The sequence below is a fragment of the Malaya genurostris genome, chromosome 1, assembly GCF_030247185.1.
Source record: "Malaya genurostris strain Urasoe2022 chromosome 1, Malgen_1.1, whole genome shotgun sequence".
Lineage (NCBI taxonomy): Eukaryota > Metazoa > Arthropoda > Insecta > Diptera > Culicidae > Malaya > Malaya genurostris.
Genome location: NC_080570.1, coordinates 64,050,109 through 64,073,141, shown reverse-complemented (window position 1 = coordinate 64,073,141; position 23,033 = coordinate 64,050,109). Strand labels below are relative to the sequence as shown.

General features: G+C 37.3%; 1 protein-coding gene across 4 annotated transcripts in view; it reads right to left on the bottom strand.

Annotated features, from left to right (window-relative positions):
* The window catches only part of LOC131440283 (protein tramtrack, alpha isoform-like), a 29,612-nt gene that overhangs the window by 4,014 nt on the left and 2,565 nt on the right, over nt 1–23,033 (bottom strand). For 3 of the 4 annotated variants that reach the window (XM_058611411.1, XM_058611409.1, XM_058611412.1), the window contains 4 exons: nt 6,823–7,231; nt 6,508–6,759; nt 6,386–6,454; nt 4,667–5,774 (listed from right to left, as the gene is read on the bottom strand). In XM_058611411.1, the coding sequence (XP_058467394.1) occupies nt 4,667–5,774; nt 6,386–6,454; nt 6,508–6,759; nt 6,823–7,231 (1,838 nt within the window). The remainder of the gene's footprint in view (nt 1–4,666; nt 5,775–6,385; nt 6,455–6,507; nt 6,760–6,822; nt 7,232–23,033) is intronic. The other variant, XM_058611413.1, reaches the window with a different exon arrangement.

Sequence of the window (23,033 nt, the reverse complement as noted above, 5' to 3'; positions counted from 1 at the left end):
CGCGAGCGAATAATACCAATACTGAAATGTTTACTAACAAATATCCTTCTCCCGTGACACTTGTGGAGTGCGCAGTAGTATATACGGCCTCTAGTAACAACAAGTGTTGGACTAACATACCTTCCCATTCCTTAGACGATCTACGTTCGGGCCTGGCCGGCACCGGTACTGATCAATGAATATTGGGAGTACCAGAAGATGAACATTGAAGGATGATTTACCAGTCCCAGGTCGAACCATCTAGGAACTCCCTGTACAATCTCAGCTAATCCCGATCAGTAACGGAGTAGCAACCAGGGGTGGTCGCTCAAGCTCAAGCTCATGAACACTTATAGTCAGGCTTTGAATCTTTCGAATACTGTATCTTTGTAAATCTCAATCTGAACAATCGCTAGTGGAATATGTCTCAACAGAAAATAAGCCCTTGCTTTAACCATGGAAGCAAATTATCATAACATTGGGAAACAAATAGCTGTATAAGAAAAAAAGATATCAAAATTGTCATCCTCATTCTCATACGGTCGTAAGTATGTCAAATTCGTAATACCGTTTAATCACTCTTCCAAACATTGTACATACATAAGAACAACGCCAATCCACCAGTTTTGGTACAGACTTAAGTTGAAATGAAAAATGTTTAATATCATTTGTTATATGACCTGTTTTTTACTGATTTCGTATCTTGTTAACGTCCGCATCGACTATTCGACGAACACATACTTTCGAACGAATAAACATTCACTCGAATGTGTACGAACGCGATTCCTGTGTAAAAAAGAATCGGCATCGCAAGGTAGTTTTTTAGGAAGATTCCAAGCATCAAAGAAGTGACGAATACTACATCATAAACAGATATCGTACTGAAGATAAATTTTATTCAAGTCGGTAAATAAAATTTTGAAATCAAACTTCGTGCAAAGTAAACAAAAGCATTGAAAGTAGCAATCCGATCAGTAGTATCTGCAAAAAATATGTTACATATTCTTTGCAATTTAGTCATGTTTTCGATAGTGTACATATTTATTACATTGGTAATGGTAAAAATTGATGCGTAAAAACTTGGAACCGCGTATATAATCGAAAGCTAGCCAGAAAGAAAACAAGCATTTTGTTATGACTGCTATGTTTTCTAAATGTTTTATTAAAAAAAAACAAATTCATCAGAGATTTGCTGGAAATCGGTTAAGCTGTTTTCAATGTTTTCGAACGGTTGATTCGCAACATTGGGCTGACGAATCCAAACCACGGCATTTCGTCTATTCATCTGTAAACGAGAATGGGACTTTCCGTTCGTACGAATGATGTTCGAATACACATATCGTTCGAAACTAAACTGACATACATTCTAGCGTTTCGCATGTGATTAATCACAAGAATTGGAGTGATTTCATCATGGCTCAGCATTTATTTGAAGAAGTTTACTGATATTTAAATATTTTTTGTGACAAACGAGTCGCGTTCGAATTCATTCGAGGGAAAACAAGAATGGTTTATTTGTATTCGTTCGAAAGTATCCGTTCGTCGTTTGTTCGATACGGACGTAAACACGAATGAGGGTGTTTATTTTTTTATGTTGTAATGTAATTTTGGTGTAATAAGGAGTGTATCGAAAATAAGCTATCCACATACATTTATGTTGTACGGAAATTGTATTCGCGTCTTTTGCAGTGTCCGGATGCATACGTTTTTATGGACGATGAGATTTATGTAAAGGAGGACTCAAAAACCCTTCCAGGTACACAATACTTTACTGTCGTTGTTGGGGAGGATGTGATCAACAGGAGTTGGGGAGGATGCGGACAGGTCGATTCAAGTGGAGAAACTCGGTCGAAAGAAACTGGTATGGCAAGCAATATGTTCCTGTGGTTTGAAGTCAACCATGTTTTACATTACTGGAACTATAATTGCAGAAATCTATCGATCTGAGTGTCTCCAAAACCACTCTCAATTGGCTTGCGGAAAAGGGTATAAATTTCGTTGTGAAAAATATCAATCCACCAAATTGCCCTCGGCTTCGACCGATCGAACGTTACTGGGCAATCGTGAAGATGGTCAAAAAGACTGGTAAGGCAGCTGGAAACATGCAGGAGTTCAAAAAAATTTGGGCTCAAGCGTCCAAAAAATGCGATGCAACACTTGGCCGGAACTTAATGAAGAGCGTTCGATTAAAAATTCGATAATTCGTGAAGGAATAACTTAAATATCATACGGTTTTCATTATGTTTAAGTTTAACCTGGTACAATAAAGGATCAATTTTAGTTTGAATAAAATATCGTTTTTTATCATGATTTGAGAGAAAAATTTGTGGATAACTTATTTTCGATACACTCCTTATGATGTTGAAATTTTCAAAGTAAGCAGTAGTTATTTTTTGAAAAAGGGCGGGAGAGGTCGATTTTTGACATAGGACCATATTTTCTTTATAGAGGAGTGAATTCAAAACACGGAAAAAATCGTACAGACAGTGATCAGATTTTAAACACTCACTTTAAAGCTTTGAACAGATTTTCGTTATAATTGCACCTACTGCTTGGAAATATTTTTACCCATCGATTCTAGTATCTTGTTTTTCAAGCCATTATCATGGTTTTCCCTAACAGAAACGACAATTTCGTATAACCTCACGATTTTTATAGCAATTTCACTCTTCAAAGTGTCTGTGTATTGCATTTAAGACCAGATTCCTCCAAAAAATTTTCAAAACTCGAAAATTTTGGTTTTGAATAAATTGCTAGAAAAGACTCCTGCACACTAAACTTCGTTCGGTAATTTTTCCATCTTTCGGCGAGTTTAGTTAGAACAGCCGGTCTACCGAACATATTCATTCTACTGTTATATCAGTACAAATAAACATATGTTGACAGTAGTACCTTAAGGTACCGCTGTGATGAAATGTTATTTTTACTGAAAAAATCAGTTACCGAGGATGGAACAGCTGAGATCGGTAATGCAATTTAAGTGTGTACAATTGAAGAATTAATCCTGAAGGTACACGTTATTGAGAAATTGGTAGAGAAAAGGGAAGAAAGTGCGCACCCAGGCACAAATGCGGCGGTCAAAGCACCCAGGGTGGCTTTGACTCGAAACCACGTTTTTGCTATTGAAAAAAAATCCTAAGGGCATGTTCAGGAGTGTTTTAGTTCTAGATGCATAATTTGTCAGTTACAAAATTTAAATCAGAATTTTATAACAAGAAAAACTGGCAGCCCCAGCAGTGTTTTACTCGTGTTTCAAATATACAAAAAATAGAACGGCATCGTAGACCAGTTTTAAATTTGACAGAAGAACTGGTCGAATAAATAAAACTAGAACGGCTTGCTGGGGATACGTTTGTTTCAGTTTCAGTTATATTATAGACCACCCATATGAATCTCGCAGCTGCTGAATATGCTCTTAGGTAGTTGAAAGTTCAATTATGAAATATTTTTTAAACTTGTTTTTTAGGTACCTGGCCTTAAAAAAAGCCTTCTCACAAGTCAAAAAATCAGATGGTTGATGTGCGCTTCAGCAAGTGAACCTTTTGAGGATTTCTTTTAGGCGCTGTTCATTTCACACGAGTGATATAATCATAGGAATTCTTTTTTTTTTCGAATTCGTGAAAAACGCAGGATGACCTCGATCATGGAGCACTGGATGAATGTGATCAGCACATTTCATCACCATTACCAGCAAACTTTTAGTCATTCGAAATTCTTGAAGAATTATTTTCGATAACATATTTTGCATATGCACAAATAAGTTTAATTTGGAGCACAAAAAACAGCTACCTAAACGTTCACAATAAATTTTAGCAATGATTTTGACAATAAATGACTAATCCTTCGCCAACAGTTCAAAAAATCCCATAGTTTTTTGCGTTTTGAATCTTTCCAGTTTGACTAACACAAAGTTATTATTGGAAATCGACACAGTTAGTATTGATTAGAAGACCGCAATTATTCTCGAAAACTTGTTCTATTCCTCATGCTAGAGCCATAAATCTCTCTAATCACGTATGGCATCCGGTGAAACCCTCAACGAGTGAACTCGTTGTATAGTGTTAGTGCGGTGAACATTTGAGTACTTCGCGAGAAAGAAAGGATTTTAATCCGTACTTTGGCGACTCCACGTTATCACGCCGCGAGGTTTTCACTTGTAGTCAGTGAAAAGAAAGTCCATCGGACTATACACGAAATTTAACTGACAATATAGCCTAAGTTGCCATGCCATCAATCGGCGTCATCTCGAGTGAGGTTACGCCACCCAGAAGTGAAGAAGAACCACGTACGGCGTGCAAAGGGAAACATATCGAAATTCTATATGAAAAGGAAAGGAAAGAAAATTGGTATGATATTCCTTTTGTGGGTTTTACCCTTCTGTTTCAACAGACTTCGCTGCCGATACAAAACGTGCAGAATCCATTGCTTGGTGGTGCAACGATCCTACTGACACTAAAAATTCTTTCAGGTCGTGACTCGAACACGCGAAAACCGGCTTGAAAGATCAATTTCCTATTCATTGAACCGCCAACCTGGTGTGATAAAATTCCAGTTCGCATTAAAGAACTCATTCTAACCAAATCAAACAATATATATCGAAACCAACAATTCATAACAACCAATAAATATTAAGTAAGAAGAAACAAGAAAAACAAAAGAGCGAACAAACAAAACCCAATCAACGTACCTGTATATGCTTTCGCCCGCTTTGACGTCCATCAGGGCAGACCACAGAGCATCCGTGTTGTACGACCGAGGCTGATTACCACGTGGATTTCTCAGCACGAATGCCGACGGAGGAATAGCCACTCCATTGGCCAGTGGTATCTTAACGTCACTGCTCTCCCTGGTTAGGCGACTGAGTAGCCTACTACTGCCACCTCGTCCGCTGGACTGTCGGCCGTACCTCCTAGTGGGAAGTAGGCCCGGTCCACCGTTGGTTCTGGTCCTCCCTTTGGTCGATGGCACACGCGTGATGCTCGTTTCGGAATTACCGAACGGAAGAAGCGGAGGAGGATAGACCAGCTCATCATCTCCACCGCCATCGCTGTCACCATTCGTCATCGAGCTATCATCTGGCAGAATTTGGATGTCGAAATCGTCGTAATCATCATCCTGATAGCTGCCCATCGTACTGCCACCAAGTTGAGGGAAATTGGGCGAGCAGATGATATTCTCGTAGCCATCGGTGGATAGTTCACTTCCAGCTTCCTCGAGCGATATGTCCGGATTGCTAGCCGTGCTGGCGCCCCCGATGCCTCTCTTTGGTTTCACGTATATATCCATTGTGTTTCGATTGTACACTAAAGAAGATGGAAGACCGGATACACCGGAATCAGTCCCATCATCAACACTCATGCTACCACCAACACCACCACCACCACCACCACCATCGTCACCACCGATACCAGCGATAGCGTAAGGCGAAAGAACGTGTTGCCGGCTCGCGGACTTTTTAGGAGTTATGAGCTCTTGGGCTTGCTGTTTATGGTTATCAAAGAGATTTTCATTCGATTTTACCCGGATGGAGCCACGTGTTAGAATCGACAGCAACGATGACGACGACGGCAGAGGCGAGGAAGATGAGGAGGTCACTTGTTTTGTTTGGGACGTTTTGGAATTAGCTTGATTACTACTTCTACTGGTGTCGTCCGTAACGGTGATTGTGAAAACATTATTATTACTAGTATTACTTTCGTGACGCTCTTGCGTTCGCTCGTCGAGCGGTCGGAGGTCTTGATCTACATCTTCGATAAAGTCCTCTATGTCTTCATCCTCGACGGCATCGTCGTCCTCTGGAAAGAGTTTCGTGGACAGACAGAGTGATGTAAGACAATTAGAGAGAAACAGAAAGAAAGTTATGCAGAGTTATACAACTGCGAAATTTGGATTAGGTTTCTGGCAACTAAAGTAAGCACTAACGGACAAGAAATCTTCAACGCCTTCCTACCAGTCGTTCGTCGTCATCGTGACGTGATTTTCTGTGTATACCATGCAATTTAGTACGGGTTTGAGAATCTCTTCGTTATTATTTTACAACCGAGAGTACGTACTACAAGCTGACAACTAGGACTCCTTCTAAGTGTTATACTGTATGTTAGCATTACTCGATATTAAATCAGATTTTAAATCAACGATCGTTTTCGAATTGTTCGGTAAAATTACGCTTTTCTCGGTAACCGTTGCATCGAAAGATAAATGTTAAGAGGCCTATTGTTATCATCAATTAGTTATGCATTTCAGAAAACGATCGTTTGTTAAACTGTTTTATCTTGAACTCAACACACAGTTTCATTGGGTAGAAAAGCATTGACTGAATGCATGGATTAGAATTGTTATAGCGATACTTTTGAAATCTGTTATGATACAGTTACGTAACATGCAGTCGAAAAGGAAAATAACTGACCTGCTTGATTTTTGTCACATCCAACTAGTTCCAGGTCTTCTTCGTCGTCACCTTTTCCAGCATCTTCATCTGATATAGAATCGAATGTTATAAACTAAAAATTAATCAGTACGCATATTCACCTATGATCAGATCTTCCGTCTTAATGCACATCTCATTCCCACTACCGCCGTTGTCGCTGTTCTCGCCGTCATCACCGCTGTGCTGAAAACTATGTGACTTCCGCTCTTGCAGTCGTTGTTGACTAGATGTCTTCGCTGGCGTTGATGAGGCTACCGGTTGAAGGTTGAGGCTGTGCAGCAAGTTTCCACCAATTTTAGTGCCACTGAGCGCACTGTTTTGCTGCATCTTACCGTGCTCTGCACGTTGCGGACCTTAAAGGGAAGAGATAGTTTAGCATTCAAGATTGTCTCCTCTGACGGACGCCGGCTACATACTGCTTTCCCTTTGGCCACTATGATTTGACGTGTCGTTCGGTTGACCCGCACCTGCCAGCGATGTGCTGCCGGTTGCGGTGTTCCTAGCGGGGCTGTTGATGTGATTGAGATTGAGTGCCGCATCCGATCCGCACAAGCCACGAATTTTCAGTATTTCGGCACATTTCATCAGATCTGGCAAACCGGCCTGAGATACGTTCACTTCTCCTTTGTACATGAAATCTACCAATGCTTGTATGGCCCACAATTTGATTTCCCGCGGGAGTATGATGATCGGATGCTTGCACGGGTTCTCGCCCAGCAGGTTCTCGAAGAAGGTCGAACATGCCGCCAGCACCAGCCGGTGACAGTGCACCTGGTGACCCTCGCAGGCAAGTGTCACATCCACGAACCGCTGGCCGGCCAACAGCTGAAATTAAATAGAGAATCATTAGTCCATTGTGCTCAACACCGTCACCGCCAAATACTGTATGTAATCAATTCGGTTATATGGAAAAGAAGATAATATGTATTCTTGAACAAATTGGAAGATTTGAGGAAACGGTATATGCTTTCTTTCGAAGAAGATGCTCAATATTTTGTCAGTAGTTCATTGCGAGCATGCTTACTTAGTAATTAAACACTTCTGTTTTCGTGTTAATCGTATAAACTTCATATTTTTGACTTCTACTAAAACATGTATAGTATTAAGATTGCCAAGCAGTTTAACTTGAAGATTCAGAAATGTAACGGAAAATGAAACTAAATAGTATTTACCCCAAATAGGACGACAGCTTTGAACAAATCACCGAATAGGTTAGAAGGATCAGTCGCAACAGAGACGGATACGATGCTTCCAGTCATTGCGCTCATGAAGAACCCAAATTTTGTTATCATACCAAATCATCTTCTCGGTCAATTTCATAAGGCTCCGTTTGCAAATTTCGCTGCATTCAAATGCGAAAGCGAAAGCTTCTACCAGATATTCAACAGTGCACTGAATGACATCGGTAATGTTTCTCAAACAGGAACGTTTCATTTGAATCAACGCCTAAAAAGTTACTTAATCCGAGAAAATCATTTGCGGCCTATTGCAATCTTGGACCTTCTCAACTCAGTTCAGACGTTGTGTTTTTGTAAGCGTCGCCTGTTCGTGTTGAGCCAGACATTAACTCTTTTTTAGAGAAATTTATCCTCAGCTTCACTCAGGCGCAGAGTAAGTTTACTCCTAAACATCTGCACTTTCAATTTATTGAGTTTTCTGACCAACAGGACAGTTTTCAAATTTATTTGTTTTTTTTTGCCTTTCTCATGTAGCAAGGTTATGCAATCGCTTGAAAAAGCGACTAGTAAGCGAATCAGTTCGTCGAGCTGAGTAATGTCTGTGAGTGTATGTGACAAATAATCAGAATACAAAATATGTTTCTGCGGATGCATTGCATAAAACGATTCTTTGTTTATAATTATGAAACACAATAGTGAAAGAAGATAGCAGTGCAAAAAATTTTCACGTTTTATTTTCCCTAAGTTACCATATAGCAACTCTTTCTTAGGGAGTGCATTTTAAAGACTGTCCCAGAAAGTATGGACGCACTTTGATTTCGCAGTAAATAATAAACAAGTGTTAGATATTCAAATTTTATCCGATATACTGATAATATTAGACTATAACAACAGAATATTATTCTCAACATTTGCTACTTAGCCATTGTAGAATAGCTGGCGCACCTTCTTGCGAACGTTCCTCATTAAATTCCGTACAGACTTCTTGCCGACAAGTTTTGACACTTTTTTCCAATCTTTTTCGAACTGTTGAATGGTTTCGGCTGCCGAGACATGTTTCCTAAGATGTGCCTTCGTTATTGCCCAAAATTCCTCAATTGGTCGAAGTTGTGGTCAATTTGGTGGATTCATGACTTTTGGGACGAAAGTGACATTTTTGGTAGTACACCATTCTATTGATTTCGAGTAGTGGCAAGAAGCAAGATCTCGCCAGAAGACAACAGGATCCTTGTGGCTTCGAATCATGTGTAGAAATCGTTTTTGTAAACATTCCTTGATGTATATTTCGCTGTTCATTGAAGTGGTGATGAAGGGTTTCGAAATCTTACCGCAGCTACAAATTGCTTACCAGACCATAGCTTTCTTACCAAATTTTTCGACTTCAATCGATGTCTCGGACTGGTTTAACATTTGCCCTTCTCGCACCGTATAATATTGTGGTCCCGGCAAGGATTTGTAATCGAGTTTCACGTAGGTTCCGTCGTCCATGATTATGCAGTTCAAATTTCAAGCAAGAATCGTATTGTACAGCTTTCGAACCCTCGGCCTGATCGATGCTTCTTGTTTCGGACTACGTTTTGGTTGTTTCTGCTTCTTATAGGTTCGAAGATTCAAACGTTATTTAGCACGAAGAACATTTGACTTCGAAGTGCCCACTATTTTGGCCACATCCCGAACTGAAACCTCCTTCTTTTGCTCGAACGCCTTCAGTATACGTTTATCCAACTGAGGGTTAGCAGGACCTTTTTTCGACCCGTTTTCGGTTTATCCTCAAAGGTGTTATCCTCACCGAACTTCTTGATTGCATTTCGCACGTCTTTTTCACTTACTCCTTCCATTTTTGCTATCTTTCTCAGTGACAGTCCGCGTTCTGTGCACCATTTGTGCACAATTTTTCGACGTTGTTCTGCTGAAAGTCCACGTATTTCGAAACAAACTGATGAAAACGAATAAACAACTGCACAAGTGGTTGAGAAGAGTGTAAACAACAGGACGCAGCCATAAAAACTGACAGATTCTGAACCATTGCGAAATGGCAGCGGTTTTTGGTTGCGTCCATACTTTCTGGGACAGTCTTTACTCCTTATTTCCCCATTGCTATGATCGACATTTCTGTAACGACGTTCAAAACGACGAATGTAACAATGAGAGATTCTTTTTGTTTACTTTCTCTTTCGATTGTTACGGTACTATTAGCAATGCTTCTCTTCAGATATTTACAGATAATAATAACTAAAGCTATCATCTTTCAATCTGCATTGAAGAAATTCCCGAAAAAAGCAGGAATATTTCGCAATAATCGGAAGAGAAAGTAAACAAAGAGAATCTCTCATTATTACATTCGTCGTTTTGAACATTTTATACAGATTTTAGGTACACAGAAGAATCTGTATATCACAGATTCTGAATATTTAAAAACTGAACAGGTTTTCACAGATTTAAATTATTCTGCACAGATTATCGCAGATTTATCCAAATATATATTAATGATTTGTTTCACTTTGTGAGGTATGACATACAGTTGTCATGAACACAGTATGTTAGCTTTTTCACGTGTACCCAACGAAGAGATAGATTGGAAACTGATGAAATGAAAATAGCGAGAATTGGAAGTTTTTGGAAAATAATCAAACTCTAAACGACGCTATTACAGCATTTTAGTTTCTTATTGAAAAATGAGAAAGAATAATTGCCAGCGTCACGAAAGACAAGACGAAACCAAACTAATGTCTTCAGGGAGCATCAGCAGAATTTCAATTCTCATTCTTCCATTGATGTATTGAAAATCTGTGATGCTTGGCTATACAGAATGAGCTAAAATATGACAAATCGAAGTAATAATAATATGACATCCCAGAACATCTTTGGAAACCAAAACTACTACACCAACAGGTAAAAGTCATTGTAAGACCTTTTTCTGTCATTTTCGATTCTCAAAGCTTCAGTTGAATACCGACACTGCATACTATGGGATTTTCACCGAGAACCGCAAATTACTGAAAGGGCAAATGAAAGAAAGAACGCATTATTGAAAGTCTTGTCCCGCTTATGCCATTGACTGGACATGGATTTTGTTGTCATAGTTTGCAAACGAAGCTGAGAGTGACATAATGAGTGACATCCTCAATCTTTAATTTTCACTTACAACGAACTGTTACATCTGCTATCATATCACATAAGCAGTGCACAACTAGTCAATTTTGTCACGAGACACCACTGTCGAATTCCGATAAAAACAAATGATGACCATCAGATACAAGGATTACTAATGTATTCCATAAGTCTGTCTTATGACACAGGAAATTGTTCAACACTTCTACTTCAGATATTCTTAAAATAATTTTCTGAAAATCACAAAAATATTTGAATGAATTTCATTGTTCAGGTTTTATGTTAGTCATTATATAAGTATCGTAAATTGATTTCATAACTTGTTTTTTAAACATTTTATGAACTAACTGAATTTAACTAACATTTTGATGATAGTACATATATTTGGCTCTGTAATTTAATTCCGACCTTTTTTATACATTTTATGAACCAACTGTTAAAAACATTTTTAGGATAATTTCAGTATGGATTATACTGAAAACTAATCACATCACGTATATTTGCAATTTTGATGACTCGTGGCTCCCATGACTAGAGAAAACAAACAAAGTTTTTTGCCACATCCTAAACCATCTCGTGAGTTAGTTTAACTTTAATTTTTTTTTAAATAGATTCAAAAATGCTCGACGAATTTGTTTCAAATTAATGAAAATTTGAAACAATAGAACACTGTTTTTAATTTCTTGCGTGATTATGTAACGATATCTGACAGTCGAAATGTCAAAGCCTCGAATTACATTTCAGAAATTGTCAATATAAACTGTAAATGTAACTCTAGCTCACTATCATCCAGAAATAGGGATGTCGGAATTTCAGAATTACTCGAGTATTTAATAATCGAGTATAATTTTGAAACTAATCGATTGAGATTTATTGGATTATTTGGGTTATTAATCGATTACTCGATTATTCATTCGATTATTACTATGGGATTTTTTAAATTATTCGATTAGCTCAATAATCGAATATTAGTTTTTAGCTACTCGATTAAATATTACTCGATTATTTAAGTTATTAATCGATTACTCGATTAATCGATCGATTTTACGACATCCCTATCCAGAAATCCTTCAAGATGTGTCGTGGCATAAAATCATATAGATTTCAAAATCATCATCACAGTAAATGTAAGTCTAGTACAAGTGTTATGCCATAACAAAGCACGCTACCCATTTTTATCGATCAACTCAAAGTTTGAGTAGATAACGACCTAATTTTAGGTAGTTTATAGAAGAGCTCGACAATGAGTGATTCCTCCTCCAAAAATAGGGAAAAATGATTTTCACTAAATGTCCTACGCATTGAACCGCCAACCCGGGCGATCTTTTGAGATCCACAAATTTCGTTGTTACTATAAAGTTTATTTTGATGATATTGTGAAGTTAACTATGCTTAGAATTGTTTTTAGAGGGAACAAGGGAAAATAATTTAGTTCGTATATGGTTTGATGTTCACCTATAATATCCGTCTATAAAATGTGCCATTGACGTTTAGCAGTACAAATACGTATTTGTATTGCTAAACGTCAAACCAGTCATTTTTGCTAACGATCTCAAAAAACCTTGAGTGCTTGAACTCTTACCAAACTTGTTCGTAATATAATCCAAAAATGGACGCCTTGAGTCAGGAGAATCTCTCAGAATTGCTTATTCTACATGGTAAAATTTAATTAAACACTTTAATTCGCTTCATTGATATACAAGAAAATTACATTTAGGTTGATTCCTCGATACAGTTCGATCCGGAACCGATCGGTCATTTCACGTACGCTTCAGCGTATCCCATCAGCATCAGCCTTAGGGAAGTGTGTTAATTGAAAACGAGGACAAAACAGGAACTTGTAAGATTTCATAACTCGTGCTAATAAGACAAACTCGAATCCCTTCCCCCTTCGGCTGAAATGCACGACGCCTGTATCAATGTTAACATTTTCGGAAAGACACGCTTCGACATTGACAAACCGATATGTCACGTATTGCCTTTACCCCCTCGTAGCTAGTAGCATAAAGGTCTATCCTTTTTGAAACCCACTATCATCTCCCCCTCGCTATCAGGTCTGCTGTACGGCTTGTCGTGGGCCGCGGCCGTGAAGTGCGCATGTAGTGTGCATTATTCGACTCGAAAACGTGTCTAAGAAGCGACCCTAGCTCATCATTATCAGTCAATACGATACTCACAAACACTGACCCATTTTTGTCTGTATACCAACATGATATACAATCGTTTTTTTTTTCAACTTCAACACAAACTCACCAGCTTGTCCCTCAACGCCCTCAAAGTGAACCCATCATTATCATAGTTGTCATCGTGCTCGTATGCCAATGGATGACCCTCAGCTTCCAACTCATCTAAATACGTAAAAAAAACGCTACTGATGCTAAATGCTAATAACTGCTAGCGCTGCAACCCGTGCTCTTCCGCTACCCCTATTCGATTCGATGATGCGCTGTGTGGAGGGCAAATCTTACTCTCGCGTACGCTCCCGTCGCCGCTTTGGTTTTACCTTGTGATTACGATATGGCACACGCATATACCCACATTGTGGTCCATAGATTTAAAATGCTTCTGCGACAGTGTTGCCGCATTTTTATCTGTACAGGAAAATGGATCGTTTTTTTTTGCGACAGTCTCAAATGCGAGAATAAATCTGTTTCACCGCTGTTGATTTTCTGTTTTTTGTTGTGGTATAAAGTTTTTAAGACCATTATTACTTTATCTTTATGCCTTCCTCATGAAGAAAGACTATAGAATCACTGGGAAAACCGACTTTTGGCAAACTGGTGTGTGTATGGGATTAAGATAAGCACTCATTTTCCATCGATTTGGTCAATTTCACAGGTCCACTATTCCAATTTGTAGGCCATGTTAGTTACCGGAAGTAATTATTAAAAACTTCAAAATGAAAATCGTTGTTTTAAAAAACTTTAAATTCAAATCAAGGCCTTACGGTTGATCTGGAGACAAATTCCAGTTTAGGAGGATAATAACAGATGATGAGTGTTTTGAATTTCAAACCGCCATTCACGCACTGAAAACGTGTAAGGTCAAACAACCAAATTACCAGGTGATGAATGTTAATTTTAAAGTTTAAAGTCTGGGTTAAATAAATCGCATAATTGTTATACGCACAGTATTTTTACGAAACTTACATGGATGAAATCCGTTGCTGCTGTCATGATTAATAGAAAACCATGAAGCCAATCATTTTAACTTCTCATAAAACCAGGAACAATAAGTCTCCTCCCATGAAAATTAATCATGGTCCGAAAATGCTTTACTTGAGGAATGTATTTCTTTCAAAGCTCGGAACTTCAATTTTCTACCCGGATAACGCTATGCCTGTCAGGGGTTCCCAAAGTGGTCGATATAGACCCCTTGGGGTCGATATCCTTTTTGCGGGGGTCGACGTAAACGAAAACTGACTATGGGGGTCGAAGAGGTCTAGAAATCGACTCCCTATTGTTTGATATAAGTTGTTATTTGAAATATTTACGCTAAAAAGTTTTGTTTATTTGACCATCCGCAGAAATTGCTAAGTATATTACATCAATATTAAAAAAGCAAGAAATTGAATTTCCAAAAAAATTTGTTGATGGGGGTCTGGGGCCTAAGTTTATTTTAGTAAAGGGGTCCATGACCCAAAATAGTTTGGGAACCCCTGCCTTAAGTGATGTGATGGATTGTTAAATTGATTAATGGTAAGACAAAAAAGCAGACATCGAAAAACAAGAACTACTGAAAATGTTTATTTGATCCTGAGGCATATTCATTTCATAATTGTTTTGTTTTACCCACCGGTTGACAGAAAATTGACAAAATAAAGATAATGAACCGAAAATTGACATAACAAGGGACTAAGCACGGCTACGCTTTTCATTTGGCAAACATCAACGTTACATTTTGTATGAATATATCTGAATGTATTCTTACATATTTAATGTTGTTAGAATAATATTCCGAGAGGAAGCGTAAATCGAAAAATTAATTCGACTTTGAATTTGAAACACCATCTTACGAAAATCAGAAATTTTTTTGTTCAACCACTATGATTATGTTTGATTTGTTTCATAGATATAACCACACAAGAACCTAAATATTTTATATAAGACAATTTTGCAAAAGATTTTTCGAAAAAAAGGAAAAATCGTTCCGCGGTATTCGCAAGAATTCGACATAAATGTTTGTTTTTAATAGGTTTGATTCACACGGGTTTTTCATGCAGTTTGTTTAAGTATTTAAATTCCAAAACACAATATCAATATATTTTTTCAAAAACATATGTTAATATTTTAATTATTAATGATTCAAATCAAAAGAAATTTGTCGTGCTTTTCACTGTTTTGCTGTTGAAATGTATATCATTTGAGACATTAGTGAAAATCATGTAAAAATACGTTCATCTAACCATCCCATTTAATATCTATTTGAAATATTCATGTACGTTCATGCCCATGTACGGTAAACGGATTGAAACAGGGTTTCAACAGTAATAGAAAAGTCAAATGAATAGTAACCAAAAATAATAGAATTATAACATCTTTGGGAAGTACAACTGCGATGATTAATAAAGGGTGTACGGAATCGAATTGCATCACACAACATTTTTCGGCAAAATTCTTCCAATCTACCGATCGTTTCTAAACTTTTAGGGAATCAAATCAAAAATATCAAACCAAATTAATTACTATATCTAAATGCACGAGCTTGCATCTCCAAACACTACTCATGAAGTCTAGTATAATGTTTTGATCAGCATTTTTTGGCGTGAAAATCATTTTTTTTATATCATTCTCTGATTTTACTTTCGTCGGATGTTTCCGATGCGCCTGCTTCATGATGGCCCTGTACTTCTCAATTGGTCATAGCTCCGGCGCGTTCGGGAGATTGAAGCCCTTAGGCACGAAGTTGACCTCATAAGCCTTAACCCAGGCGGAAACCCTATTTCTAGTAGTGGCACGAGGCTATATCCGAGTGGAAAATCGTAGAACCATTGTGAGGTCCTAGAAGTGAAAATTGACGCTTACGAAGGCCTTCCTTTATGTGTATCTTCCGGTTGTCATTAAAAGAGTGCTCCGCTTTCCACATGAGCGAAATGCTTGCCATATGATGTATTTGTTTCGGCTAACTTTGATATCTTTTACGTCTTCTGGGATTCAAATTTGTGATGAGTAGTCAAAAACAGAAGTCCCGAAAGCTGCCGGAAGTTTGCTTCTGCGTACAATCGTGTATCCACAATGAAACAATGCGGTTTTGTCAACATCTGGGTGTAGAACTTCCGTGCACGAGATTTCTCACAGTATTCTGCCGTTAATGGCGATTCGGTTTTTTTAACTTTATCCGCACTCTTAGAAAAGTTTACATCTTTATAGATGCACATAAAAGGAGCGTCGCGATTCACTTACATTCACAATTCAAAGCATGTGAAAATACGTCATATCATTAACTTCACAGTTAATTGAACTGAAGCTTACATCGATGCAAACGCAAAAATTGTTTTTACATGTTAGTAGATGTAATATTGTGTCATCACAGTAGAAATTACGGTATATCTGAATTTACGTCGAGCGTAAATTTCATTTTTTCTATGAGTGCGTATGTAGTCCTTCGCCGTATTTCGCGCCTTGCACGGAAGTTTTTGTGGATTTCTGTTGAAAGCTTGATTTACTTATCATTGTTTTCGTCACACGGAGATCCATTTGGCAACTTTTATTTGTTTATTTGGAGCAGGAAATAGCCCGGTGGAGTTAGTTCCTGTCAAACTTGCTCTCCGACAGGCATAAAACCTCCTCATCTTTTGCATCAACATATTACAATCATCCAAATGATACATTTCCCTTAAACATAGTATTTCTAAACTAACTAAAACTAATTAGATAGTAACCCTAGGAACAATTTCTTGACAGCGTTTCGTGATAGATTAAAGTCGAGAGTAGCACATGCTGGCACAAGGCTCGTTATACCCATAATTAGTTCTAACATACGGAATCCTAAAAAAAGAATAGTTTCGAAGATTACAGCGAAGTACAAAACAAGTTCCGCGTGAACTTTCTCGCTGTTTAAGAGTTCACGTGGTACTTTTGGCAACTGTAAAGTACAGAAAAAGTTCCGTGTGAACATTCTCGCTGCATAGAAGCTGAACCATGTATTCTAGAAGCAGCATAGACGTTCGTTCGGTTGCGTCGCGCAAACTTTTATGTGGGGTTACTTAAAGAATGGACTACTTAGAATGCTATTGATAAACTTTGAAAGCTGCTTAAGCCATATCAGTCCCTTTAACCGAACTTTTGGTTAGTTGGGATCTGCCACAAAAGTAGCCTTACTGACATCGGGACGGTCAGATAACAAATCAAGATCAATCAGTTTGCATCTGGCATGGTAACTTGGAATGTTCCAATGGTTTCTCCAAGGAAGCCGGGGCAGAGACGCAATATAATGCTTTTAAGCAATGTACATCATCGAATTCTTTAGTAACGCGAAAAATGAATCCTAGCAGCTTGGAGGCTTCGAAGATAGTAAACTCAACGTGCTCCTTGAAATTTAACTTAGAGTCCAGGAGGACACCAAGATCCTTCACAGACGATGTACATCACAGAACAATGTGTGAAATATTATAGTCGAAACTGACTACCGACTGTTTGCGACTCAAAGAGATGACGGAGCATTTGGAGGCGTTCAAAACCATTCTGTTGATATTGCACCAATTAGTCAAATTATTCAACTGCTCTTGTAGGAACTCTGCGTTAGATGTGGATTTGATCGGCGAACGATAGTTTCATGCACTTGATCGAAAAATTTAGATCGTTGAGATAAAGTAAAAATATAAACGGTCCAAAGTGACTTTCTTGATGTGCTCCAGAGGTTACAGCGAGGTATCCTTCCGATTAATAGATCAACGTTCGTTGCACCAATTTTAAACACAAAATTTTTCAGTGTAGGTTTACAGAAATCATTTTTAAACATAATGTTTTCACTCCAAGAACAAATTTGATCACATTTCAAAAATATTTCAAACATTGTATAGCATAAATTTTGCATTCGAGCCCATTTTCAAAACGATCAATTTGTTTTTTTTTTGGAGTTTACACTGTGTATAAATCTTAAAAATCTTTAAATTATTATTCATCAGAAATAAAAGTTGTGAATCTAGTTTTCTCGTAGGGATCTTCAATATGACAACCATTCAGTTCGCTTCCACATCTCATCCAAGTCAGTCGATAAAAATAAAACCGCTAACGTTCGGGACGGAAGAAACCAAGTACAGTATTGTGTAGTGAACAATAGAACGATCTCGAAATGAGTGAACCAAACGAACAAAAGCTACCGCCGCTAAGAAAGAATACAATTATTGTTGACTTCAGGCGGTGCACAATTCGACCTAACAATGTACAAAAGACAATAACAATGTGCACTATGTGGAGCACGAAAACATTATGTACAACATTCCAGTATATATGGAAAATAGTGCTATAGAAGTGCGTGTGCACAATCTTCCTCAAGCGTCATCGATTCTTATATTCGCAAAACTATGTCCCAATACGGACAACGCATCCAACACCTGGACAAATGAAAGTAACACCACTAATGATTCCAACAACAACAGTGACACCGAACCAATGGATGGGAGCGAGAAAAGCGATCCACTGCTCCCCTTTAAATTGCTGGATGGCAATGAAAACGCCTCTCCTCCTAGGAAAAAGATGACATCTAGATCCAGCCATAAGAAACAATATTTTTTAATGTTAAACGACCAAGTCAAGCTTAAGTGCATGAGCCCAAATAAAAAAATTGGATGAAAAAAAAATGACAACCATTCATCAAATGCTAACCTCATGAAGCATAGTCATCAGCTGGCACACATCTTCATGAACTAATGAGCGAACGAAGCAGCTCTTCTTGCTTGAGTTGCGCTGTGAATTCTACCCGACATACGAATGTGTGTGAATAGCACAGAAGGTGAAACGCTTCAATTTGCAAGCCCTGATGATGAGAGAGAATTTTCAAGGCACGTGCGCGCCAAATTATTTTACGTCGCTGCAGTTTTTAGCATTCCATCATCGCAACGATTGCAAAACTACTACTGCCACTTACACACTGTTTGGTCCAGAATTATAAATACCCAATGGATGAAAAGTTGCAACCATTTTAAAGGTGTTTAGTTTTGCAACATTCTAAACGTTTCGGCATCAGAAACTTGATTTCGCACACAAAATTTAATGGAACTTCTTTGCTGAATAATTTCACTTATTGAAAAAATCCCCGATTGCTCTTCACTACTTCAGAAAGACAGACGTATACTAAGCACTAATGAATATTTTGACGTGGCACCAATGTCACTGACAGTCATACCAACGTAGAAAAAAAAATTTCGATGAATAAGGGTTTCGTGCGAAATACAATTCTTTTTTTTTACCCACAGTAGTAAATTGCATTTAATTCCACAATATTAATTTCAATCTGTGTTCATGATTTCGAAAAAAATACACTCAACCTTGTTGTACAGTGAAAAACCTCAACAATTCGGTTCTCTTAAGGATCAATTAACGGATCTCAAAGAAAATATTTGATGAGAATAAAACGCACTTTATTATATGTGTACTTTTTCAAATTTTGGAAGTAGCGAAGTGGAAGCTTCGTATTAACGTCACCCAGTAATATCTCTGACATTACCCACCCGTCTTCTTTCACAGTTTGGAACTAGTAAAATATTTGATGTATTCAGGTATCCCAATTAATGCAAAAATTTGTCAAAGAATGGATCGATTGTACAAACAAGCTCGTAAGGGTTATATTGATTATTAAATTCTATACTCGTCAAGTGATTTCTTCCGGGACATCAGATTAGACATTGCGCGTCGGCAAAACTGTTTTAATGTAATATTCAAATCAGAGTGTACTAAACATCTGCTTAGCGGTTTTAGCAAAACAAATCAGTCTCCCTAGCAGTTCCAAATAAATTGCTAATGCATTGTTGAGTACAAGACGAAACGCCAAAAGAAAATATTGGATTCGGTTCACTTAGTTCCGCGGAATAACTTCAGGTTGCATTGCTTTGACAACTTTACACATACTCTGTTGATGAAAAAAGGTATGTTTACATGTCCCGCCCTGTTCAGTAGCAGTTGTTGCAGTATCGCATTAGGATGATAATTAGCAAATTGCACTCAACCACGCACTGGTACGGGTAGTATAAAACTGACAAAATAAATACATCTCAATTACATATTCATACATCATTTCTGTTAAACCGGTTTTTATTCATAAACAATACATATAATCAACGATGCGTTCATGGAAGGACAAACACTATGTTGAAATACTCAGCGAATATCGTTTGTTAGAATTTTGTGAAGTTGAAAGCGATCGGTGTCAATTTCAGCATATTTGGTTCAATGGACTTTGGCTTACGAACAAGTCCAGAAATGGACAGCACTTCATCAGACTTCACATACTCCGATTTGGATGAAACGTTATACTAGTTCTGTATGACAAACCATGGCTTTTTCCGCGAATGTAGGGATCAATTCGAGTTGACTGATTTTTTAAAAGAGCGAATGTTTTTCGCCCGAGTACTGATACCTTTTTTCCAAGAATTAAAAATTTATCAAAAACTAAAATTTAAAAGAAGCGCATCTTAATTCTTACTCGAGAATTTCTTATTTCAAACTGGTTATTAAAACCAGAAGTTTGATGATTGACTTTTTAAAATGAAGAATTATAGCTAAGGCATTTGAAAATATTCAATTTCTTACGAAAAATAATCATTTAAATACTCAATTGTGAGATGAATTCAGGGGTTTCGGTACCTCAAGGGTACTAGTTTCTGCTAAGCGTATATGACTTCTTTCATGTTTGTTTCATCTGCGACACATCAGTGCGCTAGCAGTTTATGTTATAATACACAATAAACTGCACTGTTGAATCGAAGTCGTAACGTTAAATACACTGAAGCCTTTTTATGCGAGTATACGTAGTGCATAACTCTGAAACTTCGCATAAAAGAAAACCGCAAAACTCTGAAAATACGCATAAAAAAACTGCATAACTCTGAAACTTCGCATAGAGAAAACCGCATAACTCAGAATATTCGCATAAAAAAATCACATAAAAAACCGCATCAAAAAAGACAAAGCAGCTTCAAATGTTTAAGTTTAAAGCAATGTATTTGTTCATAGAAACCCTTCTTCTAGAAGTAACCGTTTTTGAGATATTTAAACATGAAAATCGAACAACTAAGGATTTCGTTAAATTGCACCGTTTTAAAAAATCTACTCTCACAAGAACAGTTATTATAATTGTGATTTGGTATTACCTGTTACTTGCTAAAACTGCTCAATTCAACAAAAATCTGAATACTTTGAATTTCACTTGGAAATATTTCGATACACTGTTTTAATTCAAAATATTCGACTAGTTTTCTAGTTCTTGAGAAAAAATAAAATAAAATTTCCAGTGTATATTTTTAAAGTTTTTGATGGATACAATCATATTAGGTTTTACACGATGACGACACAAATGAACTGCCGATGAATCAAGTCCATCTTTGACAGCTGCCGTGTGTTTGTTTTGTTTTGCGACTGCAAATTAAAAATTGAAAAATGACGAAAAAGTGTTCCACAGTGAAAAGAACTAAAAAGATTGCCCTGTATGTGTTTCCAGCATCAAGGAGCGATATTTGTATTAGGTTTTTTATCGTGACGACACAAATGAACAAGTATTCATCCTTGACAGTTCAGCGGTACTATTTACAAACAAGCTTAAACAAAAATCGAAGAGCACATCTAAAACAATCATCTTTACACTTTGCAACTAGTCACTTTTATTTAATAAATATCAAAAACGAACCGTATTCAATCGTGAACAAATGTTTTAAAACTTTATTTAGGCGATACGGACCGTAAATGGTCTGATCCAATTTGTCAATAAACAAACAAAAGAAATTTCTGTTTACAAACAGTACTGCTGAACTGTCAAAATGTGTTCATCCGATTGAGGATAGCAGTGACGGTAAAAAACCTAATAAATCTGTTTAGTGTGGGGCGACTTGCAATGTTTAAATTCAAATGATGAACCTCTGATGAACTTTTAAACTGTAAACAAATACACGGCGGCTGTCAAAAAAAGTTCATTCTGTTAATTTTATGAGGTTATGTCAGCAATTTTTCAAATAACGGTGAATCTAACATTGACGGCAAATGAAGAAAAACATCGATAAATGTTTCGACTTTGGTTTCAAATCGTATTTAGAAATTATCGTATATTCTCAAATTAATTTATGATTAGTCGATTATCATTTACATTCAAAACGCATGCAAATTTTACCACTTTTCTTCTATATCCATTGAATAAATCAACATAAAAAGACTTTCGCCCTTCTTCGATTTATTTACTTTGTTCTAATTTTATCGTCTCATTTACTATTTTTTCGGAAACCATAAAAAATAAAGAAAACAAATAGTTTCGCCCTCCCTAACTATCAATTTAAGTATCGCCATGTTTGTTGACATAGAACACGGTGGGTGAAACTTACGTAAACAAATGGAACGACAGTGTCGCCCTTACTTTGTATGACTAAGATTGATATTTCTCGGTTGATTTTTCATTAGGGCGTATAAGCAAGTGACAGTTTATCTTTGTTTACTTTCTCTTCTATTAATTACCAAGCGTTTTCCACGTTTATCACTCAACTATTTGCATAAAATGATACCCGAAACTTTCGACTTTCAAACAGAGTAGTGAGATCAAAGAAAATCTTTTTAATCACATCCAGTGCGGTAAAATTTCATTTTCAATCGAATAATATGAGATGAAAATGAAATTTATGGCCACTGACCGTCAGCATATCCCTTCTAATTCATTTGACTTATGCTGCCAATTCCAAGTGAAGCTCCCAGCATTCATCGTCAGTTGAATAATCATACCTAGTCATTCGAAGTTTTGCTTGCTCAGTTTCAAGTGCAAAGTAGTCTAGCTGCTTCATAGTCTTCGCTCTTGGTAGTAAGCAATTTCGAACGAATAGAATTAGAAATGGGGTAAAGTGTTAAAAATGAAAACTTAAGGAGGAAACAATTAATTTATGTGTATTCTGTGATTGATATTTCAGCTATCTGATTAGTCTTTCATCTATTATCTTGAACCAATTCGAATGTTTACATGAACCTCATTTGAAGGCCGCTCTCACACTATTGAAAGAGATATTTTGTGACTTCAAGAGTTCATTCAACTGACGGTGGTTAAACTAAGCCTCGATTGAAGAGAAACGAGTGATGACTGAATGCTGCCCGTTCGGGCCGTCAGCAAACATTGTGTGTGTCAGAGAGTGAAGTTTACTGCAATAGAGA